The sequence below is a fragment of the Salvelinus alpinus genome, chromosome 16 (assembly GCF_045679555.1).
Source record: "Salvelinus alpinus chromosome 16, SLU_Salpinus.1, whole genome shotgun sequence".
In the NCBI taxonomy this organism is placed as follows: Eukaryota; Metazoa; Chordata; class Actinopteri; order Salmoniformes; family Salmonidae; genus Salvelinus; species Salvelinus alpinus.
In genome coordinates this window covers 17193905-17215357 of record NC_092101.1, presented here as the reverse complement: position 1 = coordinate 17215357, position 21453 = coordinate 17193905, and the positions used below count along the sequence as shown (strand labels likewise).

At 44.1% G+C, this 21453-nt stretch overlaps 1 protein-coding gene across 1 annotated transcript in view; it reads left to right on the top strand.

Annotated features, from left to right (window-relative positions):
• Nucleotides 1–21453, top strand: part of polrmt (polymerase (RNA) mitochondrial (DNA directed)) — a 99070-nt gene that overhangs the window by 44656 nt on the left and 32961 nt on the right. The window contains exons 7-15 of the mRNA XM_071345071.1: nucleotides 1694–1861; nucleotides 2165–2335; nucleotides 2455–2694; nucleotides 4192–4986; nucleotides 5159–5281; nucleotides 7371–7493; nucleotides 8721–8900; nucleotides 14197–14283; nucleotides 15330–15443. Of these exons, the coding sequence (XP_071201172.1) occupies nucleotides 1694–1861; nucleotides 2165–2335; nucleotides 2455–2694; nucleotides 4192–4986; nucleotides 5159–5281; nucleotides 7371–7493; nucleotides 8721–8900; nucleotides 14197–14283; nucleotides 15330–15443 (2001 nt within the window). The remainder of the gene's footprint in view (nucleotides 1–1693; nucleotides 1862–2164; nucleotides 2336–2454; nucleotides 2695–4191; nucleotides 4987–5158; nucleotides 5282–7370; nucleotides 7494–8720; nucleotides 8901–14196; nucleotides 14284–15329; nucleotides 15444–21453) is intronic.

Below are 21453 nucleotides of genomic sequence, written 5' to 3'. Positions count from 1 at the left end.
TATCTGCACGAACCCAGTCTTCACTATGAGTCATCCATACATCAATTGTCTTAAAATCATTTATTTACTAAGTAATTCACAGAAATGCATAACACAAACAAAGTAGATATGGTTACAAAGAAATGATAGAGGAATGTGCCCTAGTGGGCTAAACCGGCATGACGGCTTGTTAGACAAAAGGGGAGTGGGGGTCAGCTGAGAAGGCACTACAGAGTTGATAATTATAACAATTTAAATGCTAATCCTTTGCACATGAACGCTCACGCATTCGGGAACAATTGCAATCAATATATATATTTACGCTCAGTGTGTCGTCGGGATCTCTGTTGAAAAGTTTGTTTCTGTTGAAGAGTCTGTCCGCCCTCTTTCTCTCTTTGTCATGGTTAGAATGGATAGTTCAGTGACATTCATTCATGTCGTTATAGTATAGATATTTCGGCGGTTGTCGGTCTTCGCGTTCAATGATACCGAATTCCTAGCTGCAGACTAGTAAATAATATCAAAGACTTGTTCTTATTCTGTCGGTATCGATAGTCTAAGAGTTTAACCACCTGGTATGGTTAAAAGATTCAGCCATCTACTCAAACCTTAGCTTATACTCAGGTTTATGGTCTCTACTCAAACCCTTGGCCCTCTCGTGGTAAGCTGGTATGCAACCTTTAGCCATCTAGGTAAGCTCGGTCTGGTCTCAAACCTTAGCTCTCTTGTTATCGAGGTAAGCTGGTCTGGTGATAAAACCCCCACCCGGGTTTTCTATTCGGAAGAGCGGAAAAGTGCCTGTCCCATGACGCCAGACAATAACTGTGCTCATGGGCGGTCCTCTGATTTAGTTAAACTCCGAAGGGAATTGGAGTTTCCTTCATTAAACAGTCCAAAATCACATTACACAATTTCACAAACAGTTCCTTCCTCACTCATTCATTTTATACAACAATTAGATGTAAGCCTCATAACTGAGGCTATTTTATAAACAGCGTTATGGTAATGTGACCATATTGTCTCATGAGTTTCACAAAATTGTACCAAACGGACCAGTTCGTAGCTGGATTCTTCACCGATCTTTTATACCTTTTATACCTTTTATACCTTCTCCAGAACATAAATGTTGTTCGGTTCTCCAGTTCTGTGAAGTGGAAGAAATTCCTTTATTCTCTCTATGAATCTCACTCTCTCTCTATACTGTGGCCATGAGGAGATAATCTCCTCCAGGAATTTACGACCTATTTTATTCATCGTCTTTAAAAAATATATATCGTACAAAAGCTGGCTATTACATAGCCCTGCTACTACCATACCCTGTTCAAAGGCACTTAAATATTTTGTCTTGCCCATTCACCCTCTGAATGGCATACATACACAATCCATGTCTCAATTGTCTTAAGGCTTAAAAATCATTATTTAACCTGACTCCTCTTCTGTATCTACACTGATTTGAAGTGGATTTAACAAGTGGCATCAATAAGGAATCATGGCTTTCGCCTGGTAAGTCTATATCATCGGAAGAGCAGGTGTTCCTAATGTTTTGTACACGCAATGTATTTGGCCTCAATTGTATGTGCTGAATACCACATATACTACAGATCTAATGTGTTTGTTGTTTAACGTTAAGTCAAATGTCCAGAGTGGATATAAGGCAGAACATGTTTTCATCCTCACACGAGACCATGCAGTGAGACCATGTTGTCTGTTTCAGCGGGACCTTCTGGCAGTGCAGCGGTTAGTGTGGCACAAAGCCCTGGTTGGGGCCCTGAGGGAGAGCAAGATGATCCTGGCCAGCAGCACCCAGAAAGCTGTCAGACTCAGCCTCTACCCCTACCTCTGTCTGCTGGATGAAAAGGACTATGTAGACATCATGATCCAGGTATATAACCCGCTGAATACTATCAGTATATTGGTGCTTGGGTCATACTGTTGTTTTAAATATCACCTTTTTGAAATGTGATGATCTGAATGATCCAAAGTTGAATTTGACTTTCCGCAATGTTCTGCGCTCGGATCCCTCAGGTAAAACCCACTGAATCCCAGCAGTATCTATGACAGTGGGTCCTATAGACTTCTGGTGTATTTAGAGTTCAGGGTTGAGGTTTATTTAGCAACTTTGTAGCATTGCATAAAATGTAATTCTATAAAATACGGATAGTCTGTGGTCTTTGTCTGTGGTCAGAGTCTGTCCAACCTGCCTCCCAGTGGGGAGTCTCTCCACATCCTGGCCAAGGAGATAGGCAACCGGGTCCACAACATGTTCTGCATCCGCACGAAGGGACACAATCAGATGGTGGACAAGCTTAGCCATATCTACAATGAATATACTGAGCTACTGGCCAAAGACTCTAAGGTATGACACTCCTCCACATCTGGTCTTTATCTGTTCTTTATCTGCATGCAATTAGAAGACGTATAAAATAATTGACCTACTGTTTGACTTAAAGAAAACCTCCTTACTGTGCCTTGCAGGAGTTTGACGTATTGCCTAGGGAGCGATGGTGGAAGCTGGAGGCGGAGCATAGCTCTGGTCCCTCCCTGCTGGGGGACGAGACCCACTGGCCTCACATGGTGGTGGTGGAGCTGGGTACCTACCTGGTGGACCTCATGGTCAAGCACATGAAAGTGAACAGCGACATCCTCAGCTCTGCCTACGACCGAAAGCTCATCCCTGTGCTCTACCACATGTACACCTTCCGCAGTAACAAACAGGTAAAGAATATACTAGAGTGGAATTGTTAGTTGAAGTGATTTTATGCCAGTTATTTTCTCCCAATTTATTCACCCAATTTCCCAGGCTTAGTGTTGGTTCCTCAGCTCATGCCTTAATCTTCACGTCGGCATTTATGAGCGAAATCGATCAGTAGTGCAGCAGTGAAAAGCAGCCAGAACATAACAGGTGACCTTGGTTTTGGACAGGGCTGTCTGTCATAGCTTCTCCATCTGTCTTCAGCTCTCCTCTCTCAGCTCAGCTCCCTCATATTACTCTCTGCCTGCACGGTCTGGCTCATAGGCATATGAATTATAAAACCGCTTTCCCTGCAAGAGTGGACGGTGGTGCAGTTGAGTAAGACGAATGGCTTCCAAACTAATCCTTTTTTTACTGTCCCCTTAATTGGCTGGCTGATTTACTGTCCTGGGATAACTGACAAGGAAATGAAGACACTTTCTATTTTGTCCTCCGAGGCCTCGTTCCTGGTGGGGGGGGGGGGGGAAAGCACCTGCCGGCGTCTCAACCTGGTGGACTTGATGTGCTTTGACAGTGGAGTCCACTGGGTTTCGAAGCTTGTCTCTGGCCACCCATCCTTCTGCTGTGCTGGCTCAGAGGGATAGAGAGTAGGCCAGCAGGGGTGCAGCCTAATGATTTTACAGCATGCACAGTTAGGCTCTGCCTGGTTGATGGACTGAATCTGTTATAGTATCTCTCTCTCTCTCTTTAGCTCTCTCTGTGCACTCTTGGTTTATACTGTAGTGCTCTACAATGCTGTTTCTGTCTGTCTGGGTTTGGATGGTGAAGCCTTTCAGGGAGTAGTTAGTTCATCTCCGGCTGTCACGTGATTAAAACTGCTATGAACTGGGTTCCCGAGTGGTGAAGCGGTCTAAGGCACTGCATCACAGAGATAGAGGCGTCACTACATACCTGGGTTTGATTCCAGGCTGTGTCACAACCGGCCGTGATCGAGAGTGCCATAGGGTGGCGTGCAATTGGCCCAGCGTCGTCCGGGTTAGGGGAGGGTTTGGCCGGGGTGGCTTAACATGGCTCATCGTGCTCTAGCGAATCCTTGTGGCAGGCCGGACGCCTGCAGGCTGACCTCGGTTGTCATTTGAATGGTGTTTCCTCTGACACATTAGTGCAGCTGGCTTTTGGGTTAAGCGGGCGGGAGTTAAGAAGCGTAGTTTGCTGGGTCATATTTCGGAAGACGCATTACTCGACCTTCGCCTTCTGAGCCTGTTGGGGAGTTGCAGCAATGAGACTAGATTGAAATTGAGGAGGAAAATGGGGTAAAAAATTATAAATAAAACTTCTATGAACTAGACACCTTTAGCTGAAGCCATGATTAATGTGTTGTCACAGCAAATAAGCGTGCCTGTTTTACTGAAGCTTAATTGAAACGTTCAGCTCTGTTTTGAGCATATATTTGATTGGACTGGTACTGGATTTGTATGATTTGTATTTAATTAGATCTCTCGTGTTGTGATTGGCTCCAGGTCGGCTTCATCAAGCCGCACCCCATCCTGACGCAGATGCAGCAGGACGCCATGGACACCACGCTGACCTTTGACTCCTACGTGATGCCCATGCTGTGCCCCCCCGTGCCCTGGACCTCGTCTAAATTCGGAGCTTACCTCCTCACCCCCACCAAAATGATGCGTGCGGTGGAAGGCGCCAACCAGCATGAGATCCTGCTGGAGAAGTGCCAGGATGCTGACCTCCATGCCGTGCTGGACTCCCTCAACCAGTTGGGCAACGCGGCCTGGAGGATCAACCAGCCCCTGCTGGACATCATCATCTCCATCTTCAATGACAAGGGTAGCGAGAAGCTGGACGTCCCGCCGCCCAACTCCGAGGCTCCTAAGATTCCCCGCTACAACCAGCAGGACTCGGCCACCTTCACCTCTGCCGAGAAGGCCCACCTGAAGAGGGAGGTGGTTAATGCCAAGAAGAAGTGCAGTGAGATGCACAGCCTCAGGATGGATGCCCTCTATAAACTCTCCATCGCCAACCACATGAGGGACGAGGTCTTCTGGTTCCCCCACAACATGGACTTCCGTGGGCGCACATACCCGTGCCCGCCCTACTTCAACCACCTAGGCAGCGATGTGACCAGAGCCGTCCTGGTGTTTGCGGAGGGGAAGCCCTTAGGGCCGGGCGGGCTGGAATGGCTGAAGATCCACCTGGTCAACCTGACGGGCCTGAAGAAACGCAGCTCGCTGGCTGGCAGGCTGGAGTACGCCAACTCCATCATGGACGACATCCTGGACTCTGCAGACAACCCCCTCATCGTCAGTCTGCTAACAATGTTTTCTGTTTCTTATCATACTGTTGGAGCTCGTAGATTGAGATTATTATTCTACCCACTGGGAGATAATCAAACCGTTGAGTAGTAATGTTGTGTATCTAGTACTGCATTGTCTATGAGTATCTAGTACTGCATTGTCTATGTTTCCACGGCAGGGTAAGAAGTGGTGGCAGAATGCAGATGAACCCTGGCAAACCCTGGCCTGCTGTATGGAGATAGCCAACGCCGTCAGGTCACCTGACCCCACACACTTCATCTCCCACTTTCCTGTACATCAGGTAATGACGTTGACGTCTAACCCGTACCACTTGACCCTCCATGTAGATCTGAAAGGATTATATAGGTACAGTTGAAGTCAGAAGTTAACATACACTTCGTTTTTCAACCACTCCACAAATTTCTTGTTAACAAACTATAGTTTTGGCAAGTCGGTTAGGACATCTACTTTGTGCATGCCACAAGTCATTTTCCCAACAATTGTTTACAGACGGATTATTTCACTGTATCACAATTCCAGTGAGTCAGAAGATTACATACACTAAGTTGACAGTGGCTTTTAATCAGCTTGGAAAATTCCAGAAAATGATGTCATGGCTTTAGAAGCTTCTGATAGGCTAATTGACACAATTTGAGTCAATTGGAGGTGTACCTGTGGATGTATTTCAATGCCTACCTTGTAACTCAGTGCCTCTTTGCTTGACATCATGGGAAAATCAAAAGAAATCAGCCAAGACCTCAGGGAAAAAATTATAGACCTCCACAATTCTGGTTCATCCTTGGGAACAATTTCCAAACGCCTGAAGGTACCACGTTCATCTGTACAAACAATAGTACGCAAGAATAAACACCTTGGGACCACGCAGCCGTCATACCGCTCAGGAAGGAGACGCGTTCTTTGGTGCGAAAAGTGCAAATCAATCCCAGAACAGCAGCAAAGGACCTTGTGAAGATGCTGGAGGAAACAAAAGTATCTATATCCACAGTAAATCTAGTCCTATATCGACAGCAAGGAAGAAGCCACTGCTCCAAAACCGCCATAAAAAAGCCAGACTACGGTTTGCAACTGCACATAGGGACGAAGATCGTACTTTTGGTAGAAATGTCCTCTGGTTTGATGAAACACAACCGTGAAGCACGGGGGTGGCAGCACCATGTTGTGGGGATGCTTTGCTGCAGGAGGGACTGTTGCACTTCACAAAATAGATGGCATCATGAGGAAAGAAAATGATGTGGATATATTGAAGCAACATCTCAAGACATCAGTCAGGAAGTTAAAGCAGTCAGGAAGTTAAAGTTAAATGGGTCTTCCAAATGGACAATGACCCCAAGCATACTTCCAAAGTTGTGGCAAAATGGCTTAAGGACAACAAAGTCAAGGTATTAAAGTGGCCATCACAAAGCCCTGATCTCAATTCTATAGAAAATGTGTGGGCAGAACTGAATAAGCGTGTGCGAGCAAGGAGGCCTAGCAACCTGACTCAGTCAGGAGGAATGGGCCAAAATTCACCCAATTTATTGTGGGAAACTTGTGGAAGGCTACCTGAAACGTTTGACCCAAGTTAAACAATTTAAAGGCAATGCTACCAAATACTAATTGCGTGTATGTAAACTTCTGACCCACTGGGAATGCGATGAAAGAGCATTCTACTATTATTTTGACATTTGACATTCTTAAAATAAAGTGGTGATCCTAACTGACCTAAGACAGGGAATTTTTACTAGGATTAAATGTCAGGAATAGTGATAAACTGAGTTTAATTGTATTTGGCTAAGGTGTACGTAAACTTCCGACTTCAACTGTAGGTGTAAGCAATATGGTCATCCAGCCTAAATGGTGTGTTCAGACATCAGTTAGCTTCTGTCTGTTGGCTGGGCTCTGGCTGTGTAGTAGAGCCAGTGGTAGAGCAATCTGCAGGGGTAAGAACAATCGGTGCCCAGTTAAAAGAGCTGAGCAGCCCATTGACCTTGTCTTTCTCTGCTGCTTCAGGACTCCATCCATGGCCACGGTTAATCTTTTATTTGCCCCTCCAATAAAAGTTGCTTGCTTATTTGCTCTCTATTTTCCTTTCTATTCTTTTCGAGTCTCTCTCTCTCTCTCTCTGTCTGTCTCTGTGAGAAGTCAAGGTCCAGATGTTTTTTGGAATGAGCGTAGTAATTTGACTGGTACCTAATTGTCTGTTACTCTAGCCTCGGGAAAATTATAATCTGTGGGCTATGTCATTGTTGAATGAAACGAATGCTGCCAGCAGTATCACACCGCCTACTCGACTCCATCCACCAGTCTTGTGATCTGTTATAGGGTTCCATCTCTCTCTCTTTCTCTGTCTCTCTCTGTCTCTCTGTCTCTCTGTCTCTCCTCTCCCTCAGGATGGCTCGTGTAACGGCCTGCAGCACTATGCAGCCCTGGGTCGAGACGTGATTGGTGCCACCTCTGTGAACCTTATTCCCTGCGAGGAGCCCCAGGATGTCTACAGCGGGGTGGCACAGCAGGTCAGTCAGCCTGGGCACCAGAGGGCGCAGTGGGAAGGGGTTCTAGTTAATGCTGGGGTGGTTGAATCACCATTCCCTTACCACCTGATTCAGATGGGTTGGGTTAAATGCGGAAGACACATTTCAGTTGAGTGCATTGTAGTAAAACTGACTAGGTATCCCCTTTTCCCTTTCCCTTATACTGTAGTAATAACACCAACGGTCAAAACAGCTTGGCTGTAATGCCCAAATTCATGTTCTATTTAACTTCCTATGTCCTTGATGAGTGTCTTACATTATTGAGCTTCTTTATTCATTTACTTGGGTGGTTGGACTCCTAGGGAATGACAGTCTACCTGTTATTTTTCCTTAGAACAGTCTATAATAACAGCACCTGCTCTCCTCAGCCTTACATCAGGCTTACTTTGCCTCTTTGCCCCAGAGCACCTCTTTGCCCCAGAGCACCTCTTTGCCCCAGAGCACCTCTTTACCCCAGAGCACATCTTTGCCCCAGTTCCTGCAGAACAGAAGGCACAGCCCAAGGATTCTGCTCTGAACATGCGGCTCATTTTAAGGGGAAATAATTTGAGGCTAATAGTGAGCCTATTGATTTTAGCACCGGTGAGAGTGGAGAGTGTTTATGCTGTGATAAAAAAGCACAGTGCGACCATGCCAAAAACATCAAGCCTCATTTAACTGGAGCAGCAGAGTACATTGAGGAGTTCTCAATGAACTGGGCTGCCCGTCAGAATAGTGCTGTGTCAGTGCTCTCTGCTCTCTCCTACCTCATTGTCCACTCACCCCTGGGAGCTCTGATTAGAAAGCAGCTGATGAAATCATCTCCGCTCTGAGTCCTAGGGAGGAGAAACACCTCCTGTACACACAGGGCCCCAATCATCCAGGTTACAATGTTTACAGGAAGTATACACCCGGTGTAACTTTAAAGTGATTGCAGTTCATTGATTCAGACTGTACACTTATATAACTAGTACAGCAGGTTCTGTACAGGCTAAACAGCCAAGTGCTGCCTAAGCAATTGCTCTATTGAGGCAGTGTGGTAGCTGTGTCGCAGGCACTGACAGTCTAAATCATTGTATTGTCTGTAGCACACTGAGTCAATGTGGTGCTCTTATGCTCCCAAATAATGCTCTGTGCCTGTCAGAGTCAGTGAATGATACTATTGTGAGTCAGTGCGATTCCCTTTGGACAAGATGACAATGTGTTTGGTGCTCTCTGTGGGTTTTCTAGGTGGAGGAGTTCCGTGCGCGGGATGCGGAGAAGGGTCTGAAGGTCGCCCAGGTGCTGGAGGGCTTCATCAGCAGGAAGGTGGTGAAGCAGACGGTGATGACGGTGGTGTACGGCGTGACGCGCTACGGAGGACGCCTCCAGATAGAGAAGAGGCTCAAGGAGATTGATGACTTCCCCAAGGTAAGGCCTACCAGTAGCCTCCAGTACCTCAGTGAGGACAATAAAGATTGGTTCCATTTATCCATCCTCGGGTGTTGGCTAAGCTATACCATTATACTAGTGTATACCAATACCACGGTAGTATCACAGTACCAAAACGTCATGCTACTTATGATACCAGCATTTTAGAATACCGTAGTACCATTTTATACGATACTACCAAATTTTCGTCCCCTACTGATCTAAAGAACCTGCTGGAGCCTGTTATAAAATGTTTATATATTCAGTTGAATTGAAGCGACAGCCACCAGTCTCTGGTATGCGCCGGTCCAATAATATACACTTCACTTTCATGTTGCAACTGTAATCAGCCAGCAGTATCCCCTTCCAGCCATCACTCACCTGCTTGTCTCTGTCCACTCTTCCTGCACATCTGTTCCTCCATCCATTTTGTATATAATTTAGGGATGCAGACCCTGATGAGTCTTCTGGTGTTACATTGGAGCAGCGCGCAGAGCGTGCAAAGTTGACATGATTTCATTGACTGTTACCAAGAGCACAGGCTCGTCTTAGTAGACTGCAGGTTCACTGTCATGCGCAGCCTCTGAGTGCCTGAGAGGGGAAATGGACAGGCATGCTTGCAGCTTTACAGCAAAGAAATGGCTTGTCTCTAGCTTAAACGGTTAAAAAGAATATGACCCATAATAACGGAGATAACTTTTATTCTTTCTATCGGGATTCATGAGCATTTTACATAATTTCACAAACAATGTCACGGGCCGTTTTAAACTAATCCTGGGTTGCAAATGATTGGTTTGATAACAAACAACGTTGTTTAGTCATGTTACCTAGCTAGCTAACAACTTGGTAACTTGACAGTAGGTCTATGCAAATTTGATTGGCACAGGATGGAAAAAAAGGGTCTGCTACACATAAGATGTGCTTCAAAGGTAGGATTTGTAAGCCTAAACTATTTAAAAAATCTCTCTTTCTGGTGCTCCTTAAATTCTGTTTGGTGTTAAACATTTTAAAAGTTGTGAGCATTGTGTGTATGAGCAAATCAGCCATTCTATGCAGTATTCAATTATACAGTGTGAAGTTAAATTCAACGTGATGTATTGAGTAGAAATGTGAATTTAAGTGACAGGTTTTTGCGTAGCACATGCGCAGAACGTTTAGAAAACATGAATAAGCGTCTGGGGGCGAACAGGACATTAGGCCACTCAGATTTTTCGATACTACTCGATATTGTGATACTTGGACTGGTATCGTAACTAACATTTTGGCATCGTGACAACACTACATTATACTGCTGTAAAGTAACTGCCACATATTAGCTGTTATTGTAGCTGTTTTGTTATTTGTTTTTTAGTTTTAACCTTTTATTTAACTAGACAAGTCAGTTAAGAACAAATTCTTATTTACACTGACAGCCTACCAGGGAACAGTGTGTTAACTGCCTTGTTCAGGGGCAAAACGACAGATTTTTACCTTGTCAGCTCGGGGATTCGATCCAGCAACCTTTCGGTTACTGGTCCAGTGCGCTAACCACTAGGCTACCTTCTGCACCATTTGACCACTTCAAATCCCCAAAGAGAGCTGTTGTTGGTTTTATGATGTCACTATGAACTTTCTAGATGAATACTTAACAGTATTATATAACAATCTCCTATATCATATGACTGTGTTACGAGAAATGGCATACACAGCGATACATTCCCATGTGTGTCATACTGATGACTGATGTCATTCACTGTATATCCGTCTATGATAGCCATTGATTTTATTGATCTTTAGGTACTTCACACAAGCACGTAGGCCTGTTATAATACAGTAGCAAGGGTGCAACTTTCACTGGGGACAGGGGGGACATGTCCCCCCCAACATTCAGAAATTCAATTTCTGTCCCCCCTAGAGTTTATTTTCTCATAGCCAGAGAGATGTTAACACTTGTAATTAGTTCAACAGGGAATCTGGGAACAGTGTAATGGGAAATGATTACTACAGTGGAACAGCTGGGGAAACCGTCTGATCATACTGAGATTTATATACCACTGTAATGTGACGATCGTACTTCTCATAACCTTTTAGTTCAACGCAGCAATATCACCATGAATTTAATACCCCTATTCTCAGTAAAATTCTATGCCAAAATCATTGATACCTATACAAATGGTAATTGTCTCCTCATAACCTACTGTATTATGGTAAGTGATAACAGTAGAGAAAGCCCCCCCCCCCCCCCCAGTTGATACAATCATACAGTTGAGTATGTAGATGTGGTGGTTGGGATGTCAATAGTTAGTGGAGTCAGGGGTAATGAGAGTGCTGATGGCAGTTCCGTGGCCTCACAGCCTGTCTAAGGGGCCCTGTGGTAGGGTCCAGTAAAACCTCTGTGCTCCCCCAACAGCAGAACTGGGAAGGAGTTGGGATAGACAGGCAGCAGCTGGGAGCTAGTGGCACCACACACTGATATCCATTTTTTGTTTCTGCTTATAATTTCCGACATTTTGGTAGGCTATGTGTTAGTCGACTTGTCTATAATTAGATGGGGCTTCTCTTTTGTCATTATGTTGCCCTAGAAGACTAAATAAACCTTTTGCGCGACAGAATAATGTAATAGATCGATATTATTAATTATTCAATTTTGTTGAAATTGGTAAAGTTTTCTCTGTCATCTTTCGCGGAGCAAAAACGTCTAGGGACTGGCGAGAAAATAGAATAATGCAACAAAAAAAACGGGAAAGATTTTCTGTGCAAAATGTCCTAATGACATCAGTTTAACCGGTGGTAAGGAGAAAGAAAGCTGTGAAAACGACCCAATGTCTTTCTAATAAGATTTCAGTTCGGCTTAGGTGCATATTTTATGTGGTTAAAATACTATCCGATTTTATGACACTGTTATGATAAAGACAGCACCTCTGCAGATGGTATATAACTGAGCATTGCATTCTCTCAAGATGCAGAAAAAAAGATATCATATTTCTCCAGTCCAGTCCAAATTTTGCTTACATTTGGTGTATCATTTTACTCGAAGAAATGCTTAATTCTGCAGGAGTTATTATTGAGGCTATGGCCTTATTCGCACAGGACTAGTATTACTAGAGAACGTTCTTTCTCTTTTTTCTATTATTTTACAGATAACGGAAGGCTGGAGTTTTTTTTTTTTTCTATGCGTGAAGATATTTCAACAAGTCCATGCGATAACAGGCTACACTTATATCTCGAGCTTGGTTACCAAGTTTCTAAACCTTACCAAACCATCTTTGATATAGTGTCGCCATTATATTTGAAATGAGCAAGTGTGATGATAATCATTAGGATATTTTAGCGATCTGCAGTAGAAGATGTCCTACTTGCCACCCAGACTTCATATGAGAGCTTAACAGTTAACTTGGTATGCACTTGGTATGCGTTTTTAGGTTATGGATGAGGAAGTGAAATTGTTCCAAACGTTGTATGCTGCTTTGCGATCTATTAACAGCAAGGGTTGCATGAAATAGACGCAATATTTTTTAATGATGCATTTGGCGATGTTCAATTAATTTGCACAAAAGCATTCACTGTGGAAGTTGATACATGTAGGCCCTTCATATATAGGCTATGCACTTCATTCAATTTACCCAATCACTTATTGTTTTCTTGCTCAAACCCCGAGCAAAACCTGTCAAACCCAGACATGTATCTCAAAACACAGGGATGTCTATTCGCACGGGACTAGTATTATCAGAGGACTTTGGAGTTTGCCAAAAAACAATAGGTTATTCTGGTTAGTCAATGTCCAGATAAGACCTGAAGTCTAAGTGTATGCAATAATACTAGATAGCCTAAAATAATTAAATAAAACCTCAATGTAGCCTATATAAATTGCACAATAATTATACATGTATGGATTTATTAAGGTATCGTTTCTCTTTATTCAACCCTCCCGCCACCCACCCGCCCTTCAGCCACACAATATTTAATGACCCTTAAACCATCTGCGCCTATCAACTAGGGCTGAGCAGTTTTACGATATACCGGTATTGATGCACAGACCTTCTTGCGTTTTTACTTTACCTTCTATAACTGTATTTGAATGTTTGGTTTGTTGAATATGATATGCCATGTGTAACGCCCATTTTTATAGTTTACTCCGCTACTTGAGTCATCTCTCTCTCTCTGTCTCTCCATGCCACTTTCCACACAGACCTAGCCCCCCCATCACTCAAGGGGCACATTTGTTGTTCCTCGACCACAAGACACTTGCATTCAGTCTGCATGGTCAATGCAGCACATGCAACAATGTTGATGACAACGATGTTGTTTCCACTTTGCTTCTTAATATAAACTCACTAGAGTTCTATAATTACACAGTTACTTTGTGTTTCTTACATCTGCAAACGGCTAGTTTATTTTCTGAGCAAGTTGGGCCTAAATCGTGTTAGCCGCTAATGCTAATAGAGCAAACATAATTAGCTATACAGCTTGATAATACCGGTGATGGTGTAGACCTAAATCAGCATGTTGTTTGTGCAACAGTATCTTCTAAATCAAAAAGGAATATGCGATGCAAGAATATGTTAGCTACATGAAGTAGCTAAGAGAAAACATTCAATGTAGCCAAAGGTTATAGGGTTCACTAGGAAAAACGTATCAACACTTTGGTTCCTACCTTGTCACAATAACTCCTCCCTGGCATTTTCATTCGTTGTCATGTCAAACAACACTGTATTCAAAGTGCCCACTATTATATTCTAACTATAGAATTAGAATAATCATTCTATTTCCATGATTCCAACAGTTCATCCAAGGCTTTTGCTCTAAATCGCAACATTTTGTTAAAAATAAAGCCTTGATTGTTTGCCCATATCGTGCAGCCCTACGTGGAAATTCTCAAATGAGTGCAGGAAATACAGAAATATATGAAAATGCTGAAAACTATTTTTGGTTGAATTGAACAGTATAAAACAATCAGAATGGAGAAAGACCCATTGAAATTCCTTAGAATGTATGTGTTGCCACCCTAGGGCGACGCACTACTCATAAAACAAATGTAGAACTTTTATTATTCAAAACGTTAAATATTGTCATTCCGTCCAATTAAAAAAATATATATACTGTGATATGATATTTTGGCCATATCGCTCAGCCCTAATACATGCATCAATCCATTAATTGTATGGAACAGACCATCATTTACCTTGTGGAGTTCCTCAGGGTTCTGTACTTGGTCCTTTTACTCTTTTTGAATATGTGCAAATAAATTAGTAAATAATGTGCTCGATTTGGATATATGTATTGTCCTGCCATTGAGATGTGTGTGTTGTGATTGCAGGAGTTTGTATGGGATGCCTCTCACTACCTGGTCCACCAGGTGTTCAGCAGTCTGAAGGAGATGTTCACCGGCACTAGAGAGATCCAGGTACACGACACACATTACTAATATATCCATTTACCTGCTGCATATGCAGTCTCCACAGTTCACCCAGCGCGCAAAATGAGTGTGTGAACTTGTTAATAACGACTAATTGACTTTACTATTAGCGCAATAGCCGTGCTCGTTCATCATTTTCATCCCCTTTATAGTTCACATACATTTAGGACGACATTCACCAGCACCTGGTACGGTCTCATAAATTAAAACCATAGGAGTGAGAATGATCAGGGTATCTTAAGGACCCACCACCCACTGTTTCTATTAGCTCACCAGGGGGTGAGGGCAGACATGAAATATCCCCCCTTCGCCTCGCCCCTGCTCCTGGTTCATCTCTAAATGGGTCGGGTCCTGCTGGGTCTACACAGCAGTGGCTCAAGGAGAGAGCAGCAGTGGTTAAGTACATGATCAATCCCTCTCTCCTCTTCCCCTCCTCTTCTCTCTGCCTGGGTAAGGGAGGAGAAAGAGGAGCGAGGGAGAGAGAAAGTGGGCCACAAGGAACACGGACAGTCTGATGAATGGGCAGTGGATGATGACCTCTGGGACGCTAATATGGCTTCCATTCCTAGAGAGTGAATCTGTGTGAGAGAGTGAACAGACTCAGCAACAGCCAGCCCAGCACTGTAATGTGTCTAGTGTAATGGTCTACTGTCTGCAAGCAAAAACTGTCCACCTGTTTATACGAAAACGCTGTTGGCACTGGATAGAAGTAATCACAGAAGAAGCTGCATCTAAGTTTAACCTGATCATACTTTCAAGCTGCTGAGTGAATGTAATGTCTATTTTCTAAAAGCTTCCTCAATTTCACAAACATCCTAATTTGAGCAGAACATAGTCCATATGTACTCACCAGTCAACAGTAGATGACGAAAGTGATTTGAATCCCCTAGCTCTGATGTGTATCTACAGTAGCTGGCAGCAGAGCAGTTGCATGCTGTGACCTGTGAGTGGTGTTTTAAGTGTCCTACTTAAGTTTCACTGAGTGACCACCTCTCCTCCCATTAGCTAACCCGTGGCGGGGCCCTCTGTTTCAGGACTGGCTGACGGAGAGCGCCAGGCTCATCGCTAAGTCAGGCAGCACGGTAGAGTGGGTGACACCCCTGGGCCTTCCCATCATCCAGCCCTACCACCGCAGCCGGACACAGATGGTAAGAGTAAATGTCACTTACTCTAGATACTTAAGATGTTGCTTAGTTGGAGCTCAGAGAAGCATAAAGAAATAAGTATATATTGAACATCTTACACCCAAGCGGTGATCCTTCCTTTGTGTCTTACTACACTTGTGTTTACAGTAAAGGCACCCTGTGCTGCTGCACTGTTATACAAGCTCATACATGTCAACTTTGCCCTTTTTAAAAGAAAATATGTGCGTATTTATACAATATACAGTACCAGTCAAAGTTTGGACACCTACTCATTATGTCAAGTTGTCTGGATGTCCTTTGGGTGGTGGACCATTCTTGATACACACGGGAAACTGTTGAGCGTAAAAAAAACAGCAGCGCTGCAGTTCTTGACACAAACCGGTGCGCATGGTAGCTACTACCATACCCCGTTCAAAGACACTTAAATTGTTGTCTTGCCCATTCACACTCTGAATACACAATTCATGTCTCAATTGTCTCCAGGCTTAAAAATCCTTCTTTAACCTGTCTCCTCCCCTTCATCTACACTGATCGAAGTGAATTTATTAAGTGACATCAATAAGGGATCATAGATTTCAACTGGTCAGTATATGTCATAGAAAGAGCATGTGTTCTTAATATTTTGTGCACTCAGTCTGTGTTCTGTAGACTAACCAATCTGGCTGTGTTCACCATTAATGCCAGTCTCATGTTATCTGGAGAGGTCATGAAAATAACAAGCAGACTAGCGTCCCTTGTAAGGTCCCTTTTCCCCCCTAATTGAGACAGTGTCTCTCTGTGAGCTTGTTGTTTGGCTATAGTGGTGTGTCGTGAGCTGGTAGAAGGGCCTAAAAGCAGTAGCCAATTACAGGGCTCTCTTCACCTCACCTGACCTCTGCTGACCTCACTGACAGACAGGGGGCGGCGGCCTCTGAAAGGTCTCGTGCTGCCTCGTGGTCTTGTGAAACAATAAGCCAGCTGCAGCAGTGGCTTTGCATGCTCCCTCTCTTCCTCCTCCTCCACCCCCTTTCCTTCCCCCTCTTTCTCTTTTGTCTATTCTCCCCTTCTCTCTCATCTGCCTCTCTGCCTGCCAGGCAGTATTAAGAGCCAGAGCCCGAGCTCAGAGGTGGTTGTGTTGTGTGGAAGTTTAGGCAGAGCTGCTTCTTCTCACTTCTGCTGAAAGCATCTGGCTGCACATCTGTCTCACTGGCACCGAGGTCTCTGTAGCATTTAATGGCACTGAGCTGGCCAATATACATCCTGTGGTCAACACTGGCACTGGTTCCACCAACACAAGCCTCTGGAGAAGGGTGTAGCATTAGGGCACCTGAAATTGAGAGATGTTGGCTATGTATGCATGCGTGTCTTTGTTCTTTTGCCACATGTTTTACATTTCAAATGTCATTCAAATCCAAGGAAATGTGTAACCGCCATTTTGTCTTTGTGCCTGACACCGCCTTGTGGTTGAACAGGAGGGTGTGGCAGGGCTTCCCTGTTCCGAACACATGAACCAGGTAATGGGCAGAGGGCACACTGACTCTACTGTTGCAACAGCTCGGCTCATCATCACTGCAATGCAGAGAGTGCTGTGACTTCTCTACCCTTTCTTGTCCTCTACTCTCTCCTCTCGTCCTCCAGAATAGAGTGCACCACCACCACCAGGCCTCTGTCTGTCCTTCAGGACTGTGCTGTCAGTCAGTCAGACAGCAGTGATGTCAGATGGCACCCTAATAGTCTGAGTTAATCTGACGGCTAGTATTCTGCTGCCCACCGGGACAGAGGTGCTGCTACTGCTGCTTCTGTGACCCTCCCTCCCCAATCTTCTCTGAGAGAGTTACTCTAATAACATTGCCCCAATTTTGGACATAATTTTCCAGTGTTAAATGCAGGGAGTTAGTATGAATTTAGGAGGGTTCACAGAGAGGGTGTGTGGGGGTTGAGTTTGTTTGATCTCAGCTCCAAGGTGGAGCCTTGCAGGCCTATTTGCCATATATAGCAATATACTGTTATGTTTTGATTTGGTTAATATTCTCCCTATTAGTCTACTACCTGGCATTTCCTCAGGAAGTCTGGACTCAGGAGCTGGATATCATCACATTTTATTGGACTTTTACGGCATTTCTTGATGAAGGTCTTCATAAATCAGGGGGCTGTGTCTATTCTTCTCCTCTTGAATTCTTCTCCACTTAATCGTTGTTAATCACACACCCAACCGTGCTGCCATGCCATCTCACATGTTACCTGGCGCTGGAGAAAACACACAACACAATCTCAATGGATGAAGAATCACTAGACTACTACACTATACACTTAATTGCTCTGCCCTACCAAGCAAAAGAGCAGGAATTGCTTCAACGTTTTTCTTATTGTCCAGCAAAATACATTGTAGGCAGATCATTGGAGATGTGGTTATCTGTTGTTTTACTGCGAGGTTATTTTTTATTCATATTTACCCTGACCTCTGACATGACCTTTGACCGTAGCCGGCAGTTACTGCCTTCTTGCTTGGTACACCCACTGGAATACGTTTCCATGACAATTCTTTTTTTAACACAAACTTGTGTTATTATATTTATTTGGATGTGGCTGTCAATGTCATATAATTTGATACTTCTATCAGCGAAGAACAATAGATAATACCAAGGTAAACAAACCGTAGACACTGCAGCCCAAAGCTCAGTAAAACCAAGGTAAAAAGCTGACTTGAGTGATGGCAGTTACAGTGAAACCAAGGAAAACGGCAGTAACTTTTTTCAGTTACTGCAAACATGACCCCCCCCCCCCCATTTTCTCCATAACACAACACAATGGAGGCAGGATATTTGTCCACATGATGAAGCATGTATTTAATGTATAAAAAATGTCAACAATTGTTTTACCAAATGTGCAGTTATTGCTCTTTTGAATCACTAGTCTACTACACTATACACTGAACCGCTGCACTCTCATTGTAACTAAAGTCCAAGATATATTTTGTATAATTCTACTAGAAAAAACATAGGCCTGTGGCCTATTTTCATTTCCATTACAATAAAATATTAGTGTAATCAATTTGATCAACTTTATTTGTAGATTAAATTAGTAAAAGAGTTAGAGTAATTCCTAAAGTCCAAATACAGCTTAGTAGAAACAAAAAAGATGATGATAATAATAATAATCAAATCAAAATCAAATCAAATGTTATTAGTCACATGCGCCAGTGAAATGTTTACTTAAGAGCCCCTAACCAACAATACAGTTTAAAAATAATGCGGATAAGAGATAAAAGTAACAAGTAATTAAAGAGCAACAGTAAAATAACAATAGCGAGACTATATACAGGGGGGTACTAAAACAGAGTCGATGTACTACCTCGTTGAGGTAGTATGTGCATGTAGGTAGAGTTATTAAAGTGAATATGCATAGATGACAACAGAGAGTAGCAGTGGTGTAAAGAGGGGGGGGGGGGGGGGGGGCACTGCAAATAGTCTGGGTAGCCATTTGACTAGATGTTCAGGAGTCTTATGGCTTTGGGGTAGAAGCTGTTTAGAAGCCTCTTGGACCTAGACTCGGCGCTCTGGTACCGCTTGCCGTGCGGTAGCAGAAAGAACAGTCTATGACTAGGGTGGCTGGAGTCTTTGACAATGTTTAGGACCTTCCTCTGACACCTCCTGGTATAGAGGCCCTGGATGGCAGGAAGCTTGGTCCCAGTGATGTACTTGGCCATTCGCACTACCCTCTATAGTGACTTATGGTCGGAGGCCGAGCAGTTGCCATACCAGGCAGTAATGCAACCAGTCAGGATGCTCTTAATGGTGCAGCTGTAGAACCTTTTGAAGATCTGAGGACCCATGCCAAATCTTTTCAGTCTCCTGAGGGGGAATAGGTTTTGTCGTGCCCTCTTCATGACTGTCTTGGTGTGCTTGGACCATGTTAGTTTGTTGGTGATGTGGACCCCAAGAAACTTGAAGCTCTCAACCTGCTCCACTGCAGCCCCGTCGATGAGAATGGGGGCGTGCTCGGTCCTCTTTTTTTCTGTCGTCCACAATCATCTCCTTTGTCTTGATCACGTTGAGGGAGGTTGTTGTCCTGGAACCACACGGCCAGGTCTCTGACCTCCTCCCTATAGGCTGTCTCGTCGTTGTCGGTGATCAGGCCTACCACTGTTGTCATCTGTGAATTTAATGATGGTGTTGGAGTCGTACCTGGCCGTGCAGTCATGAGTGAACAGGGAGTACAGGAGGGGACTGAGCACGCACCCCTGAGGGGCCCCTGTGTTGAGGATCAACGTGGCGGATGTGTTGTTACCTACACTTACCACCTGGGGGCGGCCCAGTCAGGAAGTCCAGGATCCAGTTGCATAGGGAGGTGTTTAGTCCCAGGGTCCTTAGCTTATTGATGAGCTTTGAGGACACTATGGTGTTGAACGCTGAGCTGTAGTTAATGAATAGCATTCTCACATACAGTGGGGAGAACAAGTATTTGATACACTGCCGATTTTGCAGATTTTCCTACTTAAAAAGCATGTAGAGGTCTGTAATTTTTATCATAGGTACACTTCAACTGTGAGAGACGGAATCTAAAACAAAAATCCCGAAAATCACATTGTATGATTTTTAAGTAATTAATTAGCATTTTATTGCATGACATAAGTATTTGATACATCAGAAAAGCAGAACTTAATATTTGGTACAGAATCCTTTGTTTGCAATTACAGAGATCATACGTTTCCTGTAGTTCTTGACCAGGTTTGCACACACTGCAGCAGGGATTTTGGCCCACTCCTCCATACAGACCTTCTCCAGATCCTTCAGGTTTCGGGGCTGTCGCTGGGCAATACGGACTTTCAGCTCCCTCCAAAGATTTTCTATTGGGTTCAGGTCTGGAGACTGGCTAGGCCACTCCAGGACCTTGAGATACTTCTTACGGAGCCACTCCTTAGTTGCCCTGGCTGTGTGTTTCGGGTCGTTGTCATGCTGGAAGACCCAGCCACGACCCATCATCAATGCTCTTACTGAGGGAAGGAGGTTGTTGGCTAAGATCTCGCAATACATGGCCCCATCCATCCTCCCCTCAATACGGTGCAGTCGTCCTGTCCCCTTTGCAGAAAAGCATCCCCAAAGAATGATGTTTCCACCTCCATGCTTCACGGTTGGGATGGTGTTCTTGGGGTTGTACTCATCCTTCTTCTTCCTCCAAACACGGCGAGTGGAGTTTAGACCAAAAAGCTCTATTTTTGAATCATCAGACCACATGACCTTCTCCCATTCCTCCTCTGGATCATCCAGATGGTCATTGGCAAACTTCAGACGGGCCTGGACATGCGCCTGCTTGAGCAGGGGGACCTTGTGTGCGCTGCAGGATTTTAATCCATGACGGCGTAGTGTGTTACTAATGGTTTTCTTTGAGACTGTGGTCCCAGCTCTCTTCAGGTCATTGACCAGGTCCTGCCGTGTAGTTCTGGGCTGATCCCTCACCTTCCTCATGATCATTGATGCCCCACGAGGTGAGATCTTGCATGGAGCCCCAGACCGAGGGTGATTGACCATCATCTTGAACTTCTTCTATTTTCTAATAATTGCGCCAACAGTTGTTGCCTTCTCACCAAGCTGCTTGCCTATTGTCCTGTAGCCCATCCCAGCCTTGTGCAGGTCTACAATTTTATCCCTGATGTCCTTACACAGCTCTCTGGTCTTGGCCATTGTGGAGAGGTTGGAGTCTGTTTGATTGAGTGTGTGGACAGGTGTCTTTTATACAGGTAACGAGTTCAGACAGGTGCAGTTAATACAGGTAATGAGTGGAGAACAGGAGGGCTTCTTAAAGAAAAACTAACAGGTCTGTGAGAGCTGGAATTCTTACTGGTTGGTAGGTGATCAAATACTTATGTCATGCAATAAAATGCAAATGAATTACTTAAAAATCATACAATGTGATTTTCGGGATTTTTGTTTTAGATTCCGTCTCTCACAGTTGAAGTGTACCTATGATAAAAATTACAGACCTCTACATGCTTTGTAAGTAGGAAAACCTGCAAAATCGGCAGTGTATCAAATAC